At 55.3% G+C, this 18,579-nt stretch overlaps 3 protein-coding genes across 6 annotated transcripts; all 3 read right to left on the reverse strand.

Annotated features, from left to right (window-relative positions):
• Positions 1–33: 33 nt before the first annotated feature.
• On the reverse strand, positions 34–7,639 carry MAFG (MAF bZIP transcription factor G). 4 transcript variants are annotated; one of them, XM_033076525.1, is made up of 3 exons: positions 7,598–7,639; positions 3,891–3,952; positions 34–3,803 (listed from the first exon to the last, which is right to left on the reverse strand). In XM_033076525.1, the coding sequence occupies exons 2-3, from the start codon at positions 3,924–3,926 to the stop codon at positions 3,351–3,353; spliced, it is 489 nt and encodes a 162-aa protein (XP_032932416.1). In that variant the 5' UTR covers positions 3,927–3,952; positions 7,598–7,639; the 3' UTR covers positions 34–3,350. The 4 variants fall into 4 exon arrangements, with proteins under 4 accessions (XP_032932416.1, XP_032932419.1, XP_032932418.1 ...); XM_033076528.1 differs by lacking the exon at positions 7,598–7,639 and adding an exon at positions 7,137–7,155; XM_033076527.1 differs by lacking the exon at positions 7,598–7,639 and adding an exon at positions 7,034–7,074.
• Positions 7,640–9,362: 1,723 nt separating this feature from the next.
• On the reverse strand, positions 9,363–12,432 carry PYCR1 (pyrroline-5-carboxylate reductase 1). The gene is made up of 7 exons (XM_033077012.2): positions 12,293–12,432; positions 12,123–12,193; positions 11,846–12,025; positions 11,034–11,255; positions 10,517–10,609; positions 9,978–10,141; positions 9,363–9,879 (listed from the first exon to the last, which is right to left on the reverse strand). The coding sequence occupies exons 1-7, from the start codon at positions 12,357–12,359 to the stop codon at positions 9,729–9,731; spliced, it is 948 nt and encodes a 315-aa protein (XP_032932903.1). The 5' UTR covers positions 12,360–12,432; the 3' UTR covers positions 9,363–9,728.
• Positions 12,433–15,088: 2,656 nt separating this feature from the next.
• MYADML2 (myeloid associated differentiation marker like 2) lies at positions 15,089–17,967 on the reverse strand. The gene has a single exon (XM_033076993.2). The coding sequence runs from the start codon at positions 17,269–17,271 to the stop codon at positions 16,366–16,368; it is 906 nt and encodes a 301-aa protein (XP_032932884.1). The 5' UTR covers positions 17,272–17,967; the 3' UTR covers positions 15,089–16,365.
• Positions 17,968–18,579: the final 612 nt, after the last annotated feature.

The following is an 18,579-nucleotide window of genomic DNA, read 5'->3' on the forward strand; positions in this document are numbered from 1 at the left end:
TGCCGGGCGGCCCCCCAAGGACGCGCAGGCGGCGGCTGTTGAAGCGGTTTATTGTCGCGTACAAAGGCGGCGGACACTGTACAGAATAAATAACGGCAATAACTTAGCAATAAATACCGCCTGCACCGAGCCCGGAGCCCTCTGGTGACCCTTCTGTCCGCCAGCCCCGGCTCCGGCCGGGAGCGACTGTACACAATTCACAAGATACACAAATCCCGGGGGCGCCGGGGCCGCTCCCCAGCCGGGCCGGCGCAGGACCCCTCCCCAGCGCCCCGGAACGGCACCAGGAAAAGGAGAAAGGGAACACGACACCCTTCACAGCAGGAAACCAAACGGACGAGCACCTCAGGAACAAGAATTGTCACACTCCAGAACACTATATACGAGAGAGAGGTCAGCGTGACGGCTCGGGCGAGGGTGGCCTGGCACGGGCACAGCACCCCCGGGCCGGACGGGACACCCCTTGGACACTGCGGAAATACATCGCTCGGGCTCCTAACTTCACTGAGAACAAACCCGTGGGGAAGCAACACTCAGGGGGCCTCGCTGCCATCCAGCCGGACCCGCTGAGCTCCGTGACACAGTGGCACCTTTCGGCCTGGCCTGGCCCTGCTCTTCCCCACACGAGCTGTGCTCGGTGAGCACACAGCACTCGGAGCAGGGCCGGGCTCCGAGCGAGGAGGGACAGAGCAGGGCAGGAGACACGCCGTGAGCACTGCTGTCAGCCCTGTCGCACCCCACGACAGCAGCAGGCTGCACGCTCCCTGCCACACAGCAAAACAATAAACAAGCTCTCCGTGGCTGCCTGCTGTGTGGATGGAGCTCTCCTCACACCAGGAGCTCCAGCTGTGGAACCAAGATCCTAACCAGCCCCATGCACACAGTGCCAGCCCAGATCGGGGCTCAGCTGTGCTCCCAGGGGCTCTGGCTGATTCAGTCTCAGGCCGGGTCTAGGAGGGACAGGGTTGGGAATGACAGCCCAGGACAACTGGACGCCTCTGTGTTCTGTAAAAATGTCACTGCTCCAGTCACCACACAGCCAGCTGGAAGACCAGAGCCTGCTGAGTGCTGTGCAGTGTGTGGCCTGTGTGGTGAGTGGCTGGAAGTGGCACATCAGACACTTCAGAGAAGAGAAAGTCTAGGGCTGGAAGAGGGAAGTCTGGAGGCAGTGTTCTAACGTGCTCCTCCTTTGGGAAGTTTACTTGGAAAAGCATCCCAACAACTCGCTAAATTCCATATCAACCAGAGCAAAGCTGATCTCCTCCAGCAGGAAATCCCCATCAACTACCAGCTCCTCTCCTGCCACACTGCAGCTCTTCTCAGGCTGACCTGCTCCTCTGTTCGGGGACAGCAGTATCAGTTCAGGTATGAGAAACATCCCCAAAACCTATCCAGGATAGCCAAACCTCCCACGAGGTTCACTTCACTTGTGTTATCCCAATTTGCCCCCTCCACTCAGATCTTCAGCAGCCAGGAGAACACATGGCCTTCCCCCTCATGTCCCGCTTCTCTAAAACTCAGTAAATCAGCTCAAATCTGTAGGAAGGGGAGAGGGGAGTCAAAGTGTTTGTGGAAACGGAGCCTGGCCACAAACAGCTGCTCAGCTGCATCACAGCTGTGAGTCTGAGCACTCTCCTAAGCCCCTGGGCAGAAGCTGCCCCAGGAAGGACAGCGATCCTGCCACAGCTCGCTGGCCAGCAGTGTGTGGGCACCACGGACCAGCTTGTCCCAGGCTGCAGACTTGTCCCTCTTTTTCAGGTGAGCCATGAGCACAACATAAGTTCTGACCACAGGATCTAATTCCACAGGAGCTAAATCCCACCAGGCTTCTCCTAAAGCTGGACAAGTCTCCCTCACATTACTTCTCTGACAGGTTTGCTGCAGGAAGGAAAGTGCAGCGTTTTTCCTCTCCAGTAACCAAGCTAACCTGGGGCTGGTGCTGCCTGTGCTCTGGTCAGGCGTCGCTACCTCGCTGCACCAGCCAGCCACCCTCGTCTTCAAAAACAGCATCACCTTTGCCTATGCACCAGAACCCTTCTGGAGAGTTCAGAGAGATTCCAACTCAATCTCTCGGTCGAGTTTAGGGAAAACGACAACAGTGTGAAATGACAGCACGTGGCAAAGGCACCAGCACAGCACAGCGCCGCACGAGAGCTCGGGGAGCAGAGTGCCCAACACAAGGGAACACGACAGAAACTAGCAAGGTCAAGAATAAGTCACTTTTGGTACAATTGCAAAAAGATATCAAACAGGACTTGCCTCTTTTTTTGTCTTTTTCTAGGTTTTATAAATAAAGTCTGATAACTCTTTATAAAAACTAACCTCAGAGCCACAAACAGTTTGCGGGAGGTTCATGAGAAACTTTAAAATTATTTATTTATTAACTTTTAACTAGCAAAGTCTCTGAGAATATTTCCCCACTCATATGGTCAAATATTCTCGCCTTCTCAGGTAAAAAAGCTGACTATAAATACGCTCTCTCTTCTGTCCAATTTTAAACTTAGATAATTTAATAACTCTTAAAATGATGTTTCTCTCTTTAAATAAAGGGCTATTTAACCACATAAACTGGTTGTGTAAACCATCACACTAGAGACACTTGATACCCTCAAAACACGGGAACAACTAGTGATTTTGGTCTTGTTCAGTGCAACACATTAGGCACAAAACCGGCCTGCAGTCAACACAGTACCACTGCTCCCTTCTTCCCTCCCAGGGTGCTGGGCCCTGCAGGGCCTCAGGACCACAGTGGCAGGACACAGCAGCGCCATCCTTCCCACCACTGCCAGTTTACACAGCCAACGCCATGGACGTCTGAGGGAAACCCACGGTTAGGGCACAGAGGCACACCTAGAAAGGAATAAAAACCTATGACACAGAACACCCCAACTGTAACTACAGGTACCAAAGGAGACAAAAGCAGCAGGTTCAGGCGCTGAGATGCACCACCTGGAAGAGTCATGAAATAAAGCCTTTGGAAGTGACCGAAAATTAGGGTTCCCAGCCCCCAGGAAGAAAGCTTTCCTCGGGCCACTCCTCCACCCTTCTGTCAGCCACGCTGCACAGATTTTCTTTGGGTAGAAAACCAAAATCTCACAGTCTGTTCCCCAGGGCACCCAAGGGCTACAGACTGCTGGGTGGGAAGCTCTGTCTGCACAGGACAAGGGATGCATCACCACTGCTCATACCAATCTGGACACAACAAAATAAACTGGAGCGATCAGCGGGCCAGTCCTGGGCCAAGTCAAAGGAACCCGGACCCATGTGGGGAGGGCTTGTGCTTTGGGGATTCCAGGCTGGTTTTGTGCCTAACTGCCCTGCACAGACAAGCTCAGGCAACGCTCACTTCACTAAGACCGGGCGTCCGTTTTGGATTTCACTATTGTGATGACACTAGTAGTAGCAACCTTGCCAGGGACGAGGGGCCCCATACTGGAAGCGAGAGGCCCCCGTGCAGGGGTCACGGGGCTCCGGGCCACGGTTCTGGCGAAGTTCTGGAGAGCCTCGTATTTGGAGCGGAGAGCATCAAGTTCCATTTTCATGCTGGCGTTCTCTGAGGCCAGCTTCTCCACTTCTTGCTGCAGCTCTGCCTTCTGCTTCTCCAGTTCCTCCTTCTGGGTAACGCGCTTCACTCTGCAGCTGGCTGCGTAGCCGCGGTTCTTCAGCGTGCGCCGGCGCTGCTTCAGCTGGATGATCTCCTCTTTGGACAGGCCCCGTAGATGCTGGTTCAGCTCTCGCACAGACATGGTCACCAGCTCCTCATCTGTCAAGCTGGTCCCATTCTCGCCTGGCTCCCTCTTCACCTGGGAGAGAGGGCAGCACACACTTGTGAAGCTGAGGGAGATGCCCACACCCACCCCTGCACCCCTTTCCTCCACCCACCACGTTACCTTCAAGGCCTTGTTTCCTTTGTTGGGGGTCGTCATAACACGACAGCCTTGTCAGCTGGGTTCTGCAAGGGAAGGAAGGTGAAATTAGCACCTGGGACACAGCAGAGCCCACAGCATTCCTGGGGCAGCAATGCCCCATGGTGCTCCACATCCTGGTCCCCCCTCACCCCTGCCCCAGAAGACCCTCAACAAGCAGCCAGCTAAGCTGGACTCACAAGCAGCAGACTCTGTCCCTGAGCAGAAACTGCTGTCCTTCCACACCTCTGCTCCCATGGAGACTTTGTGGCAATGCTGGTTTTTTGTTTACAGTGGGGGAAATTAAAAAACTAAGAGTCAGAACACATGGAAGCCACATTTTAAAAACAGCCGTGCAAACAGCAGGCAGGGTCCAGAGCACGGCTGCTCCTGGCCAGTCATGCTGACTCAGCAGGCTGGCACTCTGCACCACTTGCTCCTAACCTCATCCTTGTCACTCCCAAGCAGGGCAGGTTACCTTAACACACCCTTCCAACAGGTGCCCAAGCACAGCTCAGAAGCTCCCCAGTCCTACTAGACTCCAGATGTCCCCATGGATGCAGCCAATATGGTTCAATAAGACAAAACCTTGAGCCAGGGGTACAGGGCAAGCCTTGGACACACTGGAATTCCATCATAAATTTGAGCTGATGTCTCAGCAGCCTTCACCTCTCCCAATCACGCAAAACTGACCCCATTTGTAGGTTTTTTCCATGAGAAAGTACCTGTAAATCCCTGGCATGCCAGGGCTCAGAAACACATTCTGCCTCCTTATCTTCAGAGCCAAGGTGTTCTCACAAGAAAACAAAGATTAAAGGTGCTAAAAAACAGAGTGGAGCAGACTCTTTCCCTGCCATGGAAGACAAGACTTCAGAACTGGTAAGAGCAATTTCCAGGCCTGCTTTACAGAGACTCATACCCACGCTCCTGCTTCTTTCCCCACATGCCTCTTCCCCTCAGGCTTTTCAGTTCAGTGCTGCTGCACTGCCCAAGGAATTGATCCACACAAACACCACCTGGCAGACATGGCTGTGCCCCAAACAGCCCAAACTGCACTCCCCTCTCAGACTGCACCCACTCAGCCCTGCCCAGTATTCCTGTGCAGCCTACAGGTGCCTCTGCCCCTTTCATCTCACAGGTGTCAAACAACAATTTTGTTTGCCCCTGCCTTACTCCCAGCAGCACCGATGTCCGGTTACAGACCAGAACCAAATGCACACATCAGCAAATATGACTTTGTGCTCTTCCAGCAGCTGTGGCACAGGCTTCCTACAGTGCATCTACGACCTACGGGAGGTGAACAGGACTAGCAGTCCCCAGAACATCAGCAGAAATATTCCTGCAGCCTGCCAGGAGCCAGGCTATTTTTATATACCTAGAGGACAATGCTCCTTCCAACAAGATGTCTGCTGCACCCGACCACACTGGCATAGGCACGGTCATTTGCTGCCCAAGGAAGGCAGCTGCAACAAGGCAGGACAGGCAGAACACAAGCAACTGCTGCATGAAATCAGTTCTTCCCTCTTTCCCAGACTGCTGTTTATTCCTTCTGTTCCTACCTGGTAAACAACATGTCTGCTGGGAAAAGGGTAGAGGAAAGGGAATAGTTGGAGAGACCAGTGTGCATGCCTCTGCAGCACTTCCCTGCCCCATCCCCTTGTCAGTGGAAGGCATCAAGGGCAGCTGTGGTCAGTGGGACCACGGGAATTTGCTTGCCCTGTGTCACTAAAGGATTTACAGCTGCCTGGCAGGCACACAGGCTGCCTTCATTACAGCAGACCCAAAATGAAATAAACAGGGCACACGAATGCAGGGCACTGGCAAGAGTGCTCCTCAGCAGGCTGGGGAATGGCTGTGCTGGCAGAGCTAGACACAGCAGAGGCAGCGACTCATTCCTGCCTCTGCATTCTCTAACACAACACCCTCTCAGGCAGGAGCCGCTCACAACACCAGAGCTGCAACTGGACTGTCCCCAAAAACCCGGTGATCCCACCTCTTCACGGTGCAGCAACACTCAAGGCAATCAACAGAATGGGAAGAACAACACAAAGAGTTTCCCGGGTCTTGTTTTAACCAGGCTGTTTGGCAGCTCACAAAGAGAACACGCAGAGAACTGGCGACATATCAGAGACCAAACTTCACCTTACTCTCCAGACTGCTGATGGATCAGCTTTTGATAGCTTCCTGAAGAAAGATCACACCGAAAAGTGCCAAACACTGTGGCTGCAATGAAGAAACTGCAGCCTCAACACATTTCCCCAGAGCTCAAAAGCCCTGAACTCAGCACAAGCACAGCCAATTCTCCGCTCAGCTCAGCGGCAGCACATGGGAACTGACAGCACCACGCATGAACCAACACGGGCCCTTCCCCACACTCCTGATGCAGAACCCTGCCATGAGCCCCGTGTAAACACGGTGATGTCACCTGCTCCAGTGTGGGCAGAGCAAGGGCTGTGCTCCCCCATGGGCTCCACAGCACTGGCAGGCACAGGAGCACGGTCTGTCAGCAGTGACTGGCACGCTGCACAAAAACACTCTCTCCCAGTGTGGATTTCATACTCTGTTTATTTGCTGCTGGCAAATTAGCTCACGCACTCTCATCCAATGACTCCCCAAATTACCTGTGAAGCCAGGACTGCCTCCTCTGTTCCCCACCCTGGGCGTCCCCTGGTGAGGTCATCCAACCCTGAGCGCTTCCACAGCAATTTTTTCCTCAAGGAATCTGCCCACCCAGCTGGTTTTAACTCCGCTCACACTGCTAAAGCAAAGGGCCAGCACCGAGAGATTCCGTCCCACCCTTGGCAGTGCCCTCCTCCGAGCCTCACGTATCCCGGACAATCAGAGACGCGCCCGGCTCTGAGCAGCGTGACCGACCCGTGCTCAGCACAGACACACCCCGACCCTCCGCGCTGGTCAGGCACTGCAGTCCCGCGGGAGCCGAAACCTGCTCCACCCGCGGGACGCTGCAGCGCCGAGCACCGGGCAGCTCCGACCGAACCGGGCAGAGCTCCGAGCCGCACGGCTGCAGCCGCCAAGCGCCCGAGGACCAGGCACCGACTGCAGGCAGCGCGGCTGTCCCGCCCGCCTCTGCTCGGGGAACTGGGCGAGACGCCCCGATGGCTCCTCACCCTCCCGGCTCTCTCGTCCTCGGGAGAAGAACCACAGACCACGGCGAGCACCGCGGCGGGGGGCGGCCGCCCGGCGGGAGAGGGGGCCAGGTCGCAGCCGTACCGGCAGAGCCGGAGCGCCCGAGCGTGCGGCGCGGTTGAGAGGGGCAGGCTCGGCCTGAGGGCAGCCGGTCTGTAACACGAGCGGGGCAGTCGGCAGCGGCGGGAGGGAGGGGCCGGATGCGCCCGCGCTGCCCGCGGGTGGGCCCGGGAGGCGGCGGGCGGGGCCGGGCAGGCCCCGGGCCAGCGCCCCGCGCACCTGTTGCTCGGCCCTGAGCGGGGCCCGGGCACGCCGCGGCGGGGCGGGCCGAGGGCCGGGCGGCACCGGGCAGGCGCGACCCCGAAGCCCCACCGTGAGTCAGCGATGGCGGCTCCGTTAGGCACCTGCCGACCCCGCGGCGGCCACGGCCACCATCTCCCGGGCCCGCCGTGCCCGCCCCGCCCCGGCCCGCCCCCGGGGGACCGGCCCGCCCCGCCCCGGCCGGTGCCAGGGCCGCGCCCGCCCTCGCAGCCGGTGGCGCTCACCTCCTGCCGGGGCCGCCGGGCCGGGCTGGGCCGGGCGGGGCGGGGCGGGGAGGCCGCGCTGGGAGGGACCGGGACTCACGAGCCGCCGCCGCCGCCGCCGCCGCCGCTGCTCACGGACTCGTCACGTGATATTTGGGTCACGTGGCTCCATTCATGAAGCGCCCGGCGCAACCGCCCCGGGCCTTAAGGGGGCCGCGCTCCGCCCGGGGAACGGGCCCGGCCCGCCCGCCCGCCCGCCCGCCGCTCCGCGCGGAGCCGCCGCCGCCTGCCGCCTGCCGCCTCCTCCCGCCGCCCGACAGTTCCCGGCCCGGGGCGAGCGCTGCCGCTCCACCACAGTGCTGCATCGGCCGCGGATCAGCTCCCGTCATCTCCGGCAGCAGCCCCCGGCCTCCTGCTGCTCTCCCCGTGGCACAAGGCGCGTTCAGAGCGCGCGGTCCCTCCGCCCGCACCGGCGGGCCCCGGCACCGAGCTGTGCCCGCGGTCCCTCCGCGGCGCTGGCCCTGCCGCTGCCCTGCCGGGGCCGCTCGGAGCCGCTCCCTTCCCGGGCCACACCGGCTCGCCCCAGCTGCGCTCCCGGCCCTTCCACAGCTCCGGGTCCGTGACACACACGCTGCTGCCCACGGTTTGCTGCCGTGCTGCCGGCAAAGCAGGCAGGACAAGATGAGCGTACCGGAGAAGTGCGGGAGGCAAGGGGCAGGTGCAGCAATGAAAGTGGGCAGACAGCGCTAAGGAGAAACCGTGCTCCGCAGGAGAGAAGCGGGGGCTTGGCTGCTCTCTGCTCTGTGCACAGAGGATACGACCGCAAGCCTTGCAGAGCCCGTGTAGCCCCTGATGGGCTGGGTTCCATCTGCTGTGGTGACCAGCTGTTAGAGTTCTATTACCATCCAGAAGTTCATCTATTGCTCTGTCCAGGACTACCCAGGGGCAGCCCCGACGTCTCCCTGCAGAGGGGCTCAAGCTCAGGCATCCCTGCATTCTGCATCCTGCTGTTTAAGCCGAGTGGGAACTCCTTCCCCAACAGTCCTTTGCATTTTGCATCAGCCAGTACTTCATCCATCTGACTTCCAGCTTGGCCTGTCTGCACAGGTATTGCAGATCCTGAGCAGGAAAGGAAGGAATGTATGACACCCAAGGGCGCCTGACCTAGTGACCACTGCCAGTGGCAAGGGACACCCCCAGTCAAAACAGTTGGGATTAGCCACAGCTCTCGTCAGAGAAGCAGTGTTTTTTATATAAAGAGGGAAGAGGAGTAACCATCTGTCACACCTATAGGGTCATACCTTGCCAGCAGCCTAAAGCCTAACGCTAAAAGTTCTGAAACATCTTTAAAAAATCTTGTTAAAAAAATTTCTGCATGGGACATCACAAACTCTGCTTGAGTCCTGGAAGTACCCGAGGCTTCTGGACAAATTATTTCCTTGACAAGCTCTAATGAGTTTCACCCCTGCCCAAGAAAAGAGCAGTGCCAGGGACTGCTCACACCAACCCCACCACAGGTTAAAGACCCTCTGCTACAGCACTGTCCCACAGCTGCTGCAAGCCACAAGCTTGGTACAGGGATACCAACATGCAGAGTGAGCGTTTTTCCTTGGACAAAAGAACACACAGAACACTAATGGTTGTGGCTTAGGAATGGTATTCCCCGTATTAGCGTTCCCACTGAAATGCTCAAAACCACACGCTGCTCACTCACTCCCCTCTTGTCCCTCTCCTCCTGTGGCAGGCTGGAGAGGACGACTGGAGGCACAGAAGGTAAGGATCATGGTTTGCTATAAGAACAATTTACTGGAGACAGTAATGAGAGAAGAAAACAGTTACAGCAACAATATTAAAAAGAGTGTAGAAGAGAGCCAAAGGATTCTCATACAATTGCTCACTACAATGATGATTGTAAATTATGTCACTCCCACTGCTCGCTTCATGCAACCAACCAGAAGGGACCCCTCCTCCCCATCCCTCTTCAGCCCCTGTTCCCTGTCACAAACCCTCCCCCTGCCCCTTGCCCACATGCATGATGTATAGAATAACCTGGCTCCTGGCCACGCCATTCCTGGCTACTGCAAAAGTGTATTTTTTGGCTGGCTGCAGCCTGGACATTGACATTCAGCACTGCCAGAATACAGCAGTCTGGTCAGTTCTTCTTGCTCTTGTTGGTGAACAGACTGACTTTGTTAACAGATGCCACAGACAGAGAAGGAGACTCCAGCTTCACCTTGTCCAGCAAAGTTTTCTTTATGGCTGCCGGGGAAATCTTCTCTTGGTCTGCCAGATGCTGCAGTTCCCTACAATGGGGTAGTGGGAGAGGAAGACATAGCAAAAAGAAGATGGAGAGGGTGGGGGACAAGTCTTGCAAGCTCTTTAGGACTTCCTAGGTACCCACCTTGTCCGGATACAGGAAGCCTCCACAGCATTGATGAGCAGTGAGCGAAAGCCACCACTCTCCAGGAAGTGCAGGGCATGGATGGTGGCTCCCCCGGGCGAGCAGACATTGTCCTTCAGCTGACCAGGATGCTGCTCAGATTCTAAGAGCATTTTGGCAGCGCCCTGTAGCGAGGAAAACACCTGCCAGAGCTCTGACTGTGGAAGCCATTGTCATACACTCCTGTTCTCCACTGCACAGCACAGCACCAACACTCACAACAGGCAACCCTGGGCTCCTGTAGGCTGCCAAAACACTTTTCAGAGCTGACAAAGCCTGTAAAGGGACAGTTTCCCAGGTCTCAGCTCCCACACCACCACCAATGCCAGCAGATTGACTTCCTACAGCCCCCCACCAGGAACCAGTGTGCATTCAAAACAAACACATTCTTTAAAGTAGATTCTGTGAGAGGACCGAGATAATTTCAAACTGTGATGTGTAGATTCCTCTGCACAGAGCAGGCACAGTCTCAGATTTGCTGTGCAGGAGGTGATACTGACCAGCAAAGCCTGTGCTCCAAGTCGAACTGCCAGCCTGCGGGGAAGGCCCATCTTCACTCCTCCATCCGCAAGAGCATCCAGGGCAGTGAATGCCTGAGACCAGAGAGAGGAAGAAGGTGACTGAAAGACTCTGCTCCAGGACTGGTCTCAGGGAGGGGAGAATCCAGGGCTTCAGGACTGTTCTGTGACTCCTATCACTTACAGACTTGACAAAACCTCCCCTTTTCCTTCATGGATGCCATGCCAGGCTTCCCTCCCACTAGTTCATTAGTTACAGCTCAGGAGCAGGGGGAATGGGAGAAATTCAGCTTCTGCATCATGCAAACTATGGGCCCAAGTTTTAAAACATGGACACGTGGACACTGCACACTGGCTATGGACTTCTGGACTTCTTCCCATTGCAAATGTGGGCAATGGGGAAAAAAAAAAAGGACAAGCTGAAGTTGCACAGACTTTATGGCAGGTAAAGGCAACTGCTCTCCCTATGACTGGCACTAGGTGAGGAAACAGCACATACATACGCAGGGCCACTGCCACTGAGCCCCGTTACAGCATCGATGAGGTCCTCTTCCACCTCAGTGCAGAAGCCCACACTGGCCATCAGCTGTTCCAAAAGCTTCCCATCTTCCACATCCGCATGAGTTCCAGTGGCATAGACTGTAGCACCTTCCCGGACTACCACAGGGGTGTTGGTCATGCACCTGATCACTTTTGGTGTGGGGCAGAAGGTAGAGAGTTTCTTAGGGCAGAAAATCATTGAAGATAAAAGGTAAGAAAAAAAGAAAGAAGGGAGAAACATGAGCTTTAGTCCATATTTTCCATCAATGGGCTGTCCAGGAAAGGACCCCCCAGGGGCAAGAACAACACAAGCAGAAGAAAAAGAGTGACCTGTGTGTCTCAAATGCCCTGCTTTGAGCCTCAGCAGCCCAAACGTGAATGTGAAGCCTTCGTCAGTACCAGCAAAGCAGGAGCTGGGCAAAGCCAGGTTGGAAAGAGTATCCGAAAGGCCTCAATCCCACATCAACCCACAGACCTCCAAAACAGCTCCTGCAGACACTTAACATAAAATCTGCAGAAATTCAGGGGAGACGACCCACTGCTGTTAAAAGAAACATGATCGAACAGCATCTTACGTGAGAGAAGAGCTGGATAAAACTTCTAATAGCATTTGCTGCTGAAGACAGGCAAAGGTGACTGAAAACAAGTTGGCTGCTGCTGCGTGACTTTAGCCCTGAGCAGCACGAGTAACGCGTGTCCCTTGCATCGGCTCCTCGAGTCAGAGGAGTGGAACCAGCTCCTGGCCGGGTGGCACGGCCGGTCCCCTCTCACCTTCTCGATGGAGCTGATGGTGACACCGGCCGCGCAGGAGACCACGATGTGCCGGGCCTCGATGTCCGGGCCCACCTCGTCCAGGATGAAGGGGATGATGGGCGGCTTCACGGCCAGGAAGAGGACATCGCTGTTCTTCACCGTGTCCTTGTTGCTCACCGTGAAGTTCACTCCCATTTTCTGCACCCGGTTTGGGGAGAAACGGGACGGCTCAGGCTCGGGACGGCCCGGCAGGGGAGCGCCCCCAACCCGGTCCCGGCTACCCGGCCGCACTCACCCGCAGCCCGCTCACGGTGGGCAGGTCAGTGTCGGGGGAGCTCGCCGTGATCTTGTGCGCAGCCAGGATCCCTACGAACGACACCGCGTGTCAGCGCGCCGTGATCGCCACCACCCCGCCCCGCGTGAAGCCCCCGTGCTCAGGGCGGAGGCGAACTGCCCCGCGCCCACCTGCCGCCGTGAAGCCGCGGGCCAGGGCGAAGGCAAGCTGCCCCGCGCCGATGAACCCCACGCTCATGGCAGGCGCGGTGCGGTGCGGGTGCGGTGCAGGCTCGGTGCAGGTGCCGTGCGGTGCAGATGCTGTGCGGTGCAGTGCAGTGCAGATGCGGTGCGGTGCAGATGCGGTGTGGTGCAGGCTCGGTGCGATGCGGTGCAGGCTCGGTGCGGTGCGGTGCAGGCTCGGTGCAGGTGCGGTGCAGGCTCGGTGCAGGCTCGGTGCGGGTGCGATGCCGTGCCGTGCCGTGCCGTGCCGTGCCGTGCCGTGCCGTGCCGCGCCAGACCCGGCCCCGCCGCCGTCCACGTGGCCACGCGCGCACGGAGGCGACACCGCGCGGCGAGACGTGGGCGCGCAGCCAATCAGCGACCAGCGGGGGCGGGGCAACGCCGGCGCTCGGCCACTCAGAGCGCGGGGGCGGGGCCAAAAGAGCAGCGCTCGCCAGCGATTGGTGCAACCGCCGCCCGGTGTTGCATCATTCGCCGCCCGCGGGGACGCTGCGGCGACGCTGCAGTCCGGCAGGGGGCGCTGTGCTCGCGCTGAGGCGGCGCCCTCAGAGGGCCCGGCCCGGCCCGGCTCGGCCCGGCTCGGCTCGGCCCGGCCCGGCCCGGTCCCCTCCCTGCGGACAGCGGCGTTCCGCGGGCCCGGACGGGCCCGCGGAGCGCCGCTGTCCGCAGGGAGGGGGCCGGGCCGGGCCCGCGGAGGGCTGCGCTCGTGCTCTGGGAATGGCCCGCAGGGTTCCGTGCCCCTGAGCCCAGGCCGCCGTGTTCTTGTAAAACTCAAGCAGCAGGCGGTGATTTTTTTGCCTAAGTATCACCAAACAAATGAAGCTTTGTTAGTAAACAGGGTTTTGTTAGTAAAGAGAAACTAAGTTTCTAAGGCTGCAGTGTAAACTTAGTATAAGTTTGATGAACAAACTATGTTTTACCCTTATTACAGTATCACCTTAGTGAAGCTCATTACTTTCTAAACTTACTTACTAAACTTGCTTACTTACTACATCTCATTTTTCTCCTTTCTTTCTTTTTATCTTACCACTGGTTAAATTTTTTTCTTGCTTCTTTATTGACAGAACTAAATCTCAGGTTTTTTGGGTTTTTTAATTGATAAATGTTCCTAAACGCTGATCTTTTGGGGATACTGAACCCAAAACAGAAGGTAAAAAGCCAAATGAAACGTAAGCCATTAACAATTCTGATTTTAATCTGTCCATGCTGGAATCCTCAGGGTGCTGTCTGGATTGGCTGCAGTCTCAAGTCCATAATTAATGAACACACATAAATCCCAACATGAGTTTACCAGAAGAGGTTGGGATGGCTGGTGGCTGGGAAAATCTGGTTCATGGTGAGCTACTTGATCATCATCTATTAATTAAGGAGGTAGAGACACTCTGGAGATGAAGGGGGTTTGGTGAACTGAATAATGGCAGAGCTGGTTGGTAAATCCTGCTGAGCAGATATCAGATGTTCTCTGTCCTGGATTGGGCAATCTCATAGTTTCCAATGGTTGGGGAGTGTTTTAACCACTGACGCATGAGGTTTTGATTTTTTTTTTTTTCTCCTAAAAGAGAGGATTGTTGTCCACACAATCTTTTTTTTTTTGCCATTTTGACCATGTTCACATTTTTTGCTCAGTCTTTGGCTGGCAGATGAGAAAGCTAAATCTGAACACACTGTTCTTGGCAATGACTTGTGTTTCCACTCCTCCAGTCACTGGGATCATGATTTCCATGTTTAATTCTCTTTCCCCTTATTGTGACGGCATTCAATTTTGCCCTCATTGTTTCCCAAGTAGCAATTTCTCTCTGGCCCTTTGACCCTGGCTCAGTGTAAGCTGCATCAACTCACGGCATTGCCAGATTTCACCGTGTTTCTGCTCCTGTTCCTACTTGGTGCAGAACCTTCCCGCAGGAAGCCGGCAGTGCCTGGCTCAGCCAAGGCATTATCAGCCAAGGAGCTTTCCAACAGCAGTAGCAGCTGAGGAGTGGCGGTGTCATCCTTGGGGACAAGCACGCCCCTGCCTGTGGCTCTTGTCTCTGCTGGCCCCCTTCCCCAGCCCCCAGAGCCACTCCAGGATGGGGCTTTCCTCAAACAACGTTCCTGGACCCACTGGATTGAATTTTATAACAAAAAGCCATGGTCATTCACAGGCTTTTAGTGATCTGTAATAACAAAAAATAAGTCATTTTCAAGTGTGGCACAGCTTAATTTGTCCATATTGATGGGTTTGACAGGAATACATCTCAAATGCTCAAGGTCCCTTCACATGCAGTGGCTCTTGTAAATTGACTCCTCCAACACAAGTGGATTTCCTTTTGGCTCTGCCCTACCAGCCTCCTCTTGGACCACGTCTCCCAGATTTCCTGCCCTTCTCTGGGACTCACCAAAGAGAAAATCCCCTTGGAAGGCTGTTCCTTCATGCTGGATCCCAATTATTGTCCCATTTCCTGGCTAATGCTTCCCACTGCTAAGGGCTGGTCCTTGCTCAGAATTATTCAACATAATCTGTCCCAAGAAGTTGTCCCTTTGCTTTTCAAACCCCACACAAAGCACTGATGAAAAGTAAGTTTCCTTCTTTATTCCTGAGTCATTCTGCAAAGGATCTCCTCAGAGATCTTGCTGTGTTGTGTCTGTTCTATTTTGGGTTTGTGTTCAGGCTTTGCACATCAAAATAAAGCGAGCTCTGCTTTTGTGCAGAAAGGGCTATGTCTGCTGCAATGAGAGTGTGGAGAGCAGGGTGACAGGACACAGATCTCAGGAGATGTAAGCATACATCTGCCATTCAACTTTATTTTGTTTTGGTTAAAAAATAAATCTTGTTTCTGACAGGCAGCTACTGAGATTTTAATCAAAGCACTCAAGTCTGCATGTGCTGCACTTGGACAGTCTGGCTTCTCCCTGGAACAAATGAAGATTCCTATGGGGCCTGAAATCTGAGCTGAGAATTGTGGAACTTCAAAGTGGGTATTTTGTCAGGGCTGGGTCTGAGAAATTTGGCTACTCGGTGGTGCAGAGTTCTCAGGAATCCTGGGCTGCTCTGGGGTACCGTGTGCAAGTTCTGTCCTGTCCATGCCCCCTCCCCACCTGGTTGAGTCTCTTGTACAGAACTGTGAGATCAATTCGTCTCTCCCTCCCCTTTCCCATGCCCTCAGAATTTATCTTCAGTCCTCCAGAAGAAAACCTCAGTGTAAAGAAATGGTGGCCTGTGCATCAGGACGGGCACGTGCCCAGGTATTTCCTGCGCTGCTCAGTGACCATGGCAGGTCCCACACGGTCACTGCAGGCTGGCTCTCCTCTACAACCTGATTCTCAGCAGCAGAGCACCCACTTTACAAATTTTCATTTCTGCAGTGACCCAGTGCTTGCTAGATAGGAATATTAAATTAAACAGGCCTCCTCCAAGGTGTGCATTTGAGGATATTCCTTTTCTGTGCTAGACAGTGAAGGAGAGGAAGGGAAAAGACTGACAACCTTCAAAATATGTGGTGGCTATGATGGTCTTCTCAGAAACACCCAGACTAGAACTGCCCACACTTGCAGGCATTCCATGTCTCACAACACAGTCCAAACTAACCCAAACTCCAAGGGATTGGTTTTCATCTCCTGGTGTTCCTTCATGCAGCTTTTAACTTTTCCACTTCCTGAGCAGTCACGTGGTTGCCATTAAGCACTGGCTCACAGTTTCAAAATCCTTGGTGTCTTTCCTAATATTTGGCTCAGTACCCTGGTAGCCTGCAGCCCTGCTGCTGTGGTCACAAGCATTCCTGCTGTCTGCAGACGCACGTGGAGCTGTCATTCCTCCATGCTGGCACCAGGCAGGTGAGGCAGAACCATGGGGGAGTTGGGCTGTGCTTTGCACCAGCTGCAGCCCACCTGCCCCAGGTCACTCACTCGTTAGTGTAGCCAGTCCTCACCTTGAAGTTTGGCTGATGGTGGTGTGTGCGTGCCTGCTCAGCGCCTCTGCCCTGGTCCGTCCCTGTGCACCTGCAGTGGTTCACAGCACTGAGATGCCCCACAGGCCAGCCCACGGCTCAGAGGTGCGAGACAAAGCGGATGCGCTGCGAGTACGCCAGGTCCAAGACGTAGAGCAGCAGGTTGACGTAGGTGAAGATGGCAATCACCAGCTGGCTGTCCCAGGGGCACCTGCCCTTGGCACACAGGCCAGGGCGTCGCGGGGAGCCGTACTTGCTGTCAAAGCAGAACACTGGCCAGATGACCGCAGCACTCGTGTAGAGCAGCACAGCCCCAAAGGTGTAGATGACCACAGAACGCTCAAAAGGGAACCACAGCAATGCAGTCTTACCTGTGACACTGAAGGCCACTACCACCACTGTCACCACAAAGCAAAAGCTGTAGACGGCCACACACCACTGCGTCGCCACGTATTTACCGTACTGGCTGTCGTTCACCAGCGCCCCAAAGATGATGCAGGCCACGAAGGCCTGAACAATTTTCAGGAGCCCGGAGATGGTGGCCATGTAGCTGGTGACTTGTCCTGGTTTTGCCCTGGTTAAGAACACCTCGGTGGCATACGCAACAAACAGGAGCCCCGCGAAGACGCTGGCGGCGATGCGGAAATCCCTCGCCTCGCAGCCGATGGGGTAACAGCCCACCTGCACGAAGTAGAGCGGGTAGATCACCGCAGCCGTGACCGACATGAGCGTGGCGAGCATGGCAAAGGCAGCAGTGAAGTTTCCCCAGGAGAGGCTCAGGCAGCTGTGCAGGTGTGTGAACTCACAGGTGATGATGAACACAGTGATGGCAAAGCAGAAGGTCCAGACAAACATGCAGAAGGTGCCGTAGGCAGCACTGAACCCCCCTCGGTGGGCAACCAGGCTGAACGTGGTGCATCCGAAGGTCATCTGCAGCAGCCGAGCTATTCCTACAGGGGAAGTCAGCGCAGCCGTGTTCAGATACGGCCCTCCCGTGCTCTCCATTATCTTTCCAGTCCAGCAGACAATGCACTCAAAGCCTCCTCAATCGCCCTTTCTGGCTCCTGCAGCTTTGCCCCGAGTCCCACCTGGTCCCAGCTCAGTGGAGCGGCGGCTCAGATCCCGCTGGTCTCTGCTGGCATCAGTGGGAGCTGCCTCTGACGCTGCATCTGTGGCAGCTCTGTGCACGGACCTGCGGCTGCAGGGAGTGACTGGCTGGCTCTGCCCACTGGCTGCAAGCTCAGGGTGCTGCCGCTCGCTCTCTGCTTCCTCAGGTCTGAAACCTGCCCCTGTGCTGTCCTTCGGCTGTCTCCTCTCCCACAGGATGGTACTTTTCCCTGCAGGCTGACATTTATTCCATTTTAACTCCGCAGCTGTAGCTTTCTGCCGCACCGTTCACAGGAACCTGGAGTATAAATAGGGGCTTTATTAATAGTTCTGGAATGAGTCCTGCCCCCACTCAGCTGTTGGGAGCGGGTGTTATTTAACACTGAAGCTGCGAGCTCCATCAAAGGCTCCCGATTATCCTTCTGCTGTTCTTCTGGAAACTCTGGGGTCCCTGGAATGCTGCCGCTCCCCGCACAATGCCCGCACCAGGGGAGGTGTCTGCGGTGGCAGTGGGCTGTGATTCCAGCCCTGCTGCAGAACAAGAGCTCGGTCCCGCAGACCCCAGAGCCCCTGAGTGGGGGCACAAGCCCAAAGGCAGCACAAACCCTAAAAAAGAAGGGATTTAGGCCAGAGGCTGAATAAAAGCTGACTCACTTTGCTGCAGTTGATCTGGAGCAGGGATACATTTACCTGCTGTGCTTTGTGACAGCTTGTGGCTGTGAAGGCTGACAGCACCCATCCTCAACATTTCCTTAAACTTTCTCTTTTACTTTATGTGGAAATCAGTTTTTCTTGTATCTCTGAACGCAATAACTGAATACAATTGTTTTTAAAAAATTGCTTTGATATTCTTAGCTCTATTTTGGAACACAGATTTCAATAAATAGTGTCAAACTCTCCCTCCTGTGAGATCAAAACTTTCACAGTGAGACATACCTGGCATGCAGTGCCCCCCAGACCTCATCTCTAAGAAGTCTCTTAATTATGTCTCTAAAAGCCCCAAACAAAATTTCTGATGTAATTTCAGAATGGGAATGGGTGAATGTTTTTACCACAACATAGCAGAAAAATTCCTCCCTTACCTCACAGCAGCATTGTTGGCTCCTCACCTGCAGTACTCATCCAGTATGGGAGCAGAAAAACTTAACTGCTGGAATGGCTCACATGAGAACAGTACAAACTTCTGGCTGCAATGATAAAATACAC

Source organism: Catharus ustulatus, chromosome 20, assembly GCF_009819885.2.
Source record: "Catharus ustulatus isolate bCatUst1 chromosome 20, bCatUst1.pri.v2, whole genome shotgun sequence".
Classification (NCBI taxonomy): domain Eukaryota; kingdom Metazoa; phylum Chordata; class Aves; order Passeriformes; family Turdidae; genus Catharus; species Catharus ustulatus.